Source organism: Galeopterus variegatus, unplaced genomic scaffold (genome assembly GCF_000696425.1).
Source record: "Galeopterus variegatus unplaced genomic scaffold, G_variegatus-3.0.2 Scaffold5461, whole genome shotgun sequence".
Lineage (NCBI taxonomy): Eukaryota > Metazoa > Chordata > Mammalia > Dermoptera > Cynocephalidae > Galeopterus > Galeopterus variegatus.
The window spans coordinates 114,764-120,947 of NW_007731572.1; the positions used below are offsets into that span (position 1 = coordinate 114,764).

Below are 6,184 nucleotides of genomic sequence, written 5' to 3' on the forward strand. Positions count from 1 at the left end.
TGCCGCACTGTCCGCCCGCTCCCGCCACTGCTCATAGGCTGCCAGCAGGCTCGTACCCGCATCGGGGAACACGTGGTCCACTGTGGGGTGGCGTGGTCAGCCAGTCTCCCCGCACCCCTGCCGGATGCCAGGGACCCACGAGCTCCTCCCCAGCGTCCCCACCCTCCTGTTGAACTTGGGAGCAGGGTGGGCCCCAACCTGCTGCAGCAAGTCTCTGGGTGGGTCTAGAATGAGGGGGCTGTGCTGTGTGTGGCCACCCAGGCCCCACGGCACCTGTATCTGTGGGTGCCCGAGCTAACCGGGAAACCAAGTACTAGGACAGGGGCTTGGAGTCCCAGGGCCTGCAGGGATTGTGCTGTGACAGGTGGGCTCAGGTCCCTCCCCAGGCCCCTCTGGGATGTGTTTGGACAAGGCTGTGAAGCCAACATGGAGTGCTCGTGGGATAGCAGGAAGACAACGACCTCTCCCAGAGGGGGCCTTGATCCCAGGGAAACCCCCAGGCTCAGGCCCCCGACAAGCGACATTTTGGTTTTGGGATATTTTGGATAAAAAATATAATGATCCTGCAAAAACCTGTATTATGGCTCCAAGGTCCCCAGGTTCCCCTAATCCACTGCTTGTTTGACCGTTGACCTCAGGTAAGCTATTTACCGAAATGCACTTAATATTCCCTCCCTCAGGGTTTTGTGGGATTAAGTGCTCACATCCAAGGGTCATCAAGGTCACCCCACCCACCCCGCCCAGCCCCGCCCTGCAGCACCTCCTCCACGATGTCTCCATTCTCTGCGTGCACCTGGGCCACTGCCCCCAGGTCCCGGATGATGCTGAAGATCTCATACATCTGGGAAGAGAGGTGGACAGGGTCCGTGTCGGGCTGCGTCTGCTCCAGCAGTGGCCTGAGACATACCTGCTTACCCCTTCTCTCTGCACCTGCCCTTACCTGGCCGTCTGTGCACTGGCACCTGTCCTTGTACGCCATGAAGACCAGGAAGGAGTTCACACCTGCAGGAGAGGCGGGAGGGGCTCAGACGGGTCGGCTGCCAGTCGGACACCCCAGGGAGCCTCCGCTGCTCCGGCTCTCCAGCGGGGCTAGGGCCCCTCTCCCAGGGGTGCTTCACCAGCTGGCACGGCTGGCCCTGTGGCCGCGTCCCAGCCCCTCCTGCCTGCTCCTCGTGCTGTGGGTTCAGGAGTCGACTGTTCACTGAGCAGCAAATGCAGGTGAGAACCCCCACACCTGTCTAACCCCTGTCCAATAGACGTCCCGCCTCTGGGCGGGACAGAGATCCTGTGCTGGGGGCTGGGTGCCTGGCTTCCGCCTGCCGCACTTCCACCAAGTACAGCCTGGCCCTGGTGTGCTGGGGACCCTCACTCTGGCCATCTGGCACATCACCTGCCTGCAGGGCCTCAGATCCTGCCTTGCCGGGCCCAGCTCACGGAGCACGCTCAGGCACATCTCAGGGGTCCTCAGCCAGGCTGGGATCTCAGGATAAGTAGAGGAACAGGAGCCAGCAGCCCATGGCCTCGGGGCCCGACCATGACAGGGCCGAGCTCTCCTGTTCTGTGGGCAGCCAGGGCCCACCCACTTCTCCAGGACTTGGGGCCTGCATGGGGACCCAGCTGGGCCTGGAGGCAGCACCCTGAGCCTCCTACCATCCAAATCCACTCAGCCCAGGGCCCCGCTCTCCTCCCTGGTGCTGATGTGAGGAGCTACAGCACAGTGGAGGAACTAAGTCACCCTGTGCCACGCCAGCCCCCCCAGGTGACAACCTGCAGTGACCGGGCGTTGGGGGCCCACCCAGAGTATCCGATGGAGCCTGTAGGTTGGGATGCATCCTGGTCCCTGGGACCCCTCCAGTGAGCACAGGACAGCGGCCATGCCCAGCTATGGTGGGAGCAGAAGTCCCACCCAGCACTGCCCTGGCAGGGTGAGAGGGGGCTCCGTGGGCTCTACCTCCGCCTGAGACTCAAGGCTTCCCAATGCCAACTAAGGAGCAGCGTGGTGGCAGACCTGCTGCCGGGACTGTGGCCCAGAGGCCAGAGTTGACTGACTCCACCAGCCCCGCGGGGAGGCGGAGGTCCTGAGTGCCAAAGGGCACCAGTGTGGAGACTGTCGCTCTTTGGGAAATGGCCTGTAAGAAACCCCCTGCCTTCTCCAGGTCTGCAGCGGGAGGGCAGCTGGAGTTCCCTGGGCGGGCCGGGGCCTGTGGCAGTGAGCTTGATGTCTGGGCCCCAGCTGGTCCCCCACATGCTCTGGCCCTGTCCTGCCCCCACTCCAGGCTGTAAGCTACGGATCGCATTGGGAGCTCAATTACGGGAGGTCAGTTATAATGTTAGACTTTTCCCAAACCCGCTATGAAACTTGAGGACTTTTAATGGGAGAAAAGCTAAGCCTTGTTTCCAGACTGGTCTGTTTCAGGGTAGGTGGCAGTAGAGAAATGCAGGTTGTCACATGTTCCTCTCCAAAGAGGGTCTCAGAATGCCGGGAAAATGTGCAGCCACTTCTCCTGCACCCCGGGCAGCTTTGTATCCAAGAGAAAAAGGGGAATCCACTGACTGCCTGACTATGGTGTCCCCTTGTAGGGAGAACAGTGACAGGGTGTGTCTCTTAGGTGAGGAAAGGAGAAGACCTCTTGGTCTGGGTTCTCTGACAGCACAGCAGACTCCGAATGACTCTCACTCAACTTTCCTGCTCTTGAGGTCAGGTCAGCCCGGCGTCCAGCAGGACACAGGGGTTGGAGCCCAGATTCCCGTACCTGCCCCCTCCCGCCGCTCACCCTTGTCCTTGGCCAGGGCCTCCAGCTCCTCCTTGATGCTCTCATGCCAGCGGGGGATGTCCACGTGCAGGGAGTAGTCACAGCAGGCCGCACTGTCCGCCCGCTCCCGCCACTGCTCATAGGCTGCCAGCAGGCTCGTACCCGCATCGGGGAACACGTGGTCCACTGTGGGGTGGCGTGGTCAGCCAGTCTCCCCGCACCCCTGCCCCCCAGGAGATCTGGTTTCATATTCCCAAGAGATCAGAAAATGTGTCTGAAGACACAGGAGCAGCCACCTCAGCCAGGAGCCTGCCCATCAGCTCCATTCCAGAGGCGCCTTTGGTCCCACGCACCCAGCCTCTCTCTGAGCAGAGAGAAGAGCTGGAGATCCAACCACCCCACTCCCAATGGCCACCGCAGCCCAAGGTGCCGACCACCAGCACAGGTCCCAGCCGAGGGGGCGCTGTCCGTGGTGCTGGGCTGGCTCCTGCGTGCCCTGCTCACGGCCACTGCGCCCTCACCCCACTGGCCCCATGTCCAAGGTCCACACACCGCTCGCTGGCCTCTCCTGGGTGCAGCCAGGCTCAGATGGGGGTGGCTGAGCAGGAAGGTGCACCCACCCAGGACAGCCAGCGAATGCCTCTGTCCAGCCCACCACTCCCCACAGCCATTCACAGCTCCAGCTGGCGCCCCCAGGTGAAGGAGGGAGTGCTGGACGGGGCAGCCTCATGCCTACAGCATTTCTCTATCCCTGGGGACACCTCACAGCTTGTGGGATGCCTTGACACTGGTGTGAGTGAGTGACATTGGATGTCATGGCCAGCCTGGGACCACCGTGAGGACTGTGAGCATTTGGGCCAGCTTCCTTGGTCAGAATACAAGATTGCTCGTCTCTCCTAACTTCTTGGTTGAGTAAACCAAACCAAGCCATGATTTTGGCAGTGGCTATATGTCACTTGTGAAGTAGCCCAGAGTCCTCAGAGCTCCCCTCCCCGGTGACAGTGTTTGCTGTGGCCAAGCACACACAGCAAAGTGTGCATTAACTCATTCAATCCTCACGACCTTGTAAGGAGAGGGCTCTTCCTCCGAGGTTACAGACCAGCAAAGAGCATCTTACAGAAGTCAGCTGAGTTACCTGAAGTCACACAGCTAGAAAAAGGCAGAGTCGGTGTTCAGCCAGGGCCATAAGACCAGCTTTTCACCGTGCAGAGACATCTGTGCCTGGCTCTGTGGAGCTGATGGCGTTCGAGGCCATGCAGCGTGGGGAGGAGCTGAGCTCTGGGGTCTCTTCCCAGCTCCTGAGCTTACTGCATGTAAGTTCAGGGTGGCAGGTGAATGCACCTCACAAGCTTGTTAAATGGGGCTTCTCCTCTGAGCTCAGAGGGTTTTAGGAAGGGAGCCCTGACCTAAAGCACATGAGGACGGGACCCGTGTCTGGCACACAGGCGGCACCAAAGAAAGAGGACCTCTGCTTGTTGCTGACAAGCTAACAATGAGCACTACTGTCAGCCTTTCCCTAAAAACACAGCCTCCATCTGTAACTCTTCTCGACATGGGCAGGAGCTTTCCGCAAGTCAAGCTTTGGAGGTGTGATGTTCAGAGTCAAGCATATGTCTGATATCCTCGTCCAAGGCATTTGGGTTTTCCGAACCCCAGCCCCCAGCCAGCTGTTAGTTCCCGGGAAATAGTGGCTGGCACACACCCTTTTGCTCCCTGGACTGCAGGGCTGGCCAAGGCAAAATGACCTGGAATAAGCAGCATGGACCACAAAAGGGCACTAAAGGTTTTCTGAGGCTGAGATGCAATAAAGGAAAACACTGTCATGTAGAGCTCCTGTAACACACATATGGGCTGGATGCTGCCCCCTGCCAGGGGGCCCAGACACTCACAGATCATGGTGGTCCCTCCTGCAAGGGCTGCCTTGGTGCCTTGATAGAAGTCATCAGCTGGGGTCATGCCCAGGACAGGCATCTGCAGCCTTGTGTGGACATCGACTCCACCTGGTAGGACCATCAGGCCATGGGCATCGATGGTTTTGATACCCCCAGGGACAATGAGGTTTTCTCCAATTTGTCTGAAAGTGACAAGGAAAGATTTCACTGGTCACAGAGCCCAGATCAGAACCTGAAGGGGTTGTGGAGCAATGCAGAGAGGCTGAGAAGTGCGTGGGTGAGCTCCTGTCCTTGAGGAATGTGCAATGTGGCCGACCACCTACCTGGACCAGCTCCTTGAGGCTGTCAGAGAGTAAAGCACCCCCTAAGTGGCCTGAGACTGTCAACGTGGAGGGTCCAGCCTTGTGCAAACGTGACCCCCCTTTTGTTTTCCACTAAAGTTTCTATTTGCTACTTTATTGACTAGAGGCTGGAGCTGCTTGACAGGTACAAGCAGAGACGCTAATAGGTGTGGTAAGTAAGTACTTATTAAGCACCTACTGCAAGCCAGGGGTTGTACTAAGTGCTGTGGCAACACAAAGAAATATGGAAACTGCTGTCCTGTTTTCCGAGACCTTGCGACTAACTGGCGAGAGTCTGTTATCACCGAAGTCTTGGGTCTGCAGTGGTAACTGCATTATGGTTTCCAGGCAACAGGGTTTTGGAAACGACAAAAAGCATTTACATGGATTTCACCCAAAAGTAAACTGCCTGGATACCATGTATTTTGGTATGATCTATGAACGTATTTTTGGCAGAAACTTACTTTATCAAACCGTCTTCCACATACAAATCAGCATAAAAGGATTGGTCGTCATTGACGATCTTCCCACCTCTGATCAGAAGGCGGTCGCTCTGGGGAAACAGAAAACGGATCATTTTTCTCCAAACTGAGTTACTCAGCAACACCATTAGTGCAACTTCCTCGTCTGGAATTATGACTGAAACATTTGGGCATAATTTGTAGACAGAAAAACGAGCACAAAGGCCTGTAACTATCTACCATACCCCAAGAACGGGGCAGAGGACGCTCGAAGGCAGCTGCCCGAGAGGCCACCCACGGCCTGGCCCTCACCTGCTGCTCAGAGTTTGGCGTCGCCAAAGGCACGGGGTGAACGGAGAGCACCAGGGCAAAGCCGGTGCTGGTGAAACTGCAGCAGCGCAACGGACCATGCTGACCCCCTAAAGTTATACCTGATTAAACCCGCCTGGGCAAGAGGGAGCTGCGTGCCACAACCGCCTGCGCTGGCCTCGGAGGCCTGCTCTCCCGCTGCCCTCTCCCTGCCACACTGAGGAGGCCGGGAGCTGACACAGCTGGACTTGGCTTCCACCAGGACACTGCAGGCATACTGGGGACTGGGAGTAGAGCAGCACCCTAATAGGCAAGTCCCCGTCCCGGGAGGCTGCACTCCAGTGGGCAGAGACAGACAACGGCAAAGAAGACACAAACACGAGATTGTCACAGGCTGTGACAGACACAAAGAGCACAGAGAGGGTGGC

At 58.0% G+C, this 6,184-nt stretch overlaps 1 protein-coding gene across 1 annotated transcript in view; it reads right to left on the minus strand.

Annotated features, from left to right (window-relative positions):
- DPYSL4 (dihydropyrimidinase-like 4) overlaps positions 1-5,563 on the minus strand; it is a 14,608-nt gene extending 9,045 nt beyond the window's left edge. Inside the window, exons 1-5 of the mRNA XM_008589461.1 lie at positions 5,451-5,563; positions 4,643-4,827; positions 2,775-2,939; positions 941-1,002; positions 761-841 (exon numbers count right to left, since the gene is read on the minus strand). Of these exons, the coding sequence (XP_008587683.1) occupies positions 761-841; positions 941-1,002; positions 2,775-2,939; positions 4,643-4,827; positions 5,451-5,563 (606 nt within the window). The remainder of the gene's footprint in view (positions 1-760; positions 842-940; positions 1,003-2,774; positions 2,940-4,642; positions 4,828-5,450) is intronic.
- Between the last annotated feature and the right edge of the window lie 621 nt (positions 5,564-6,184).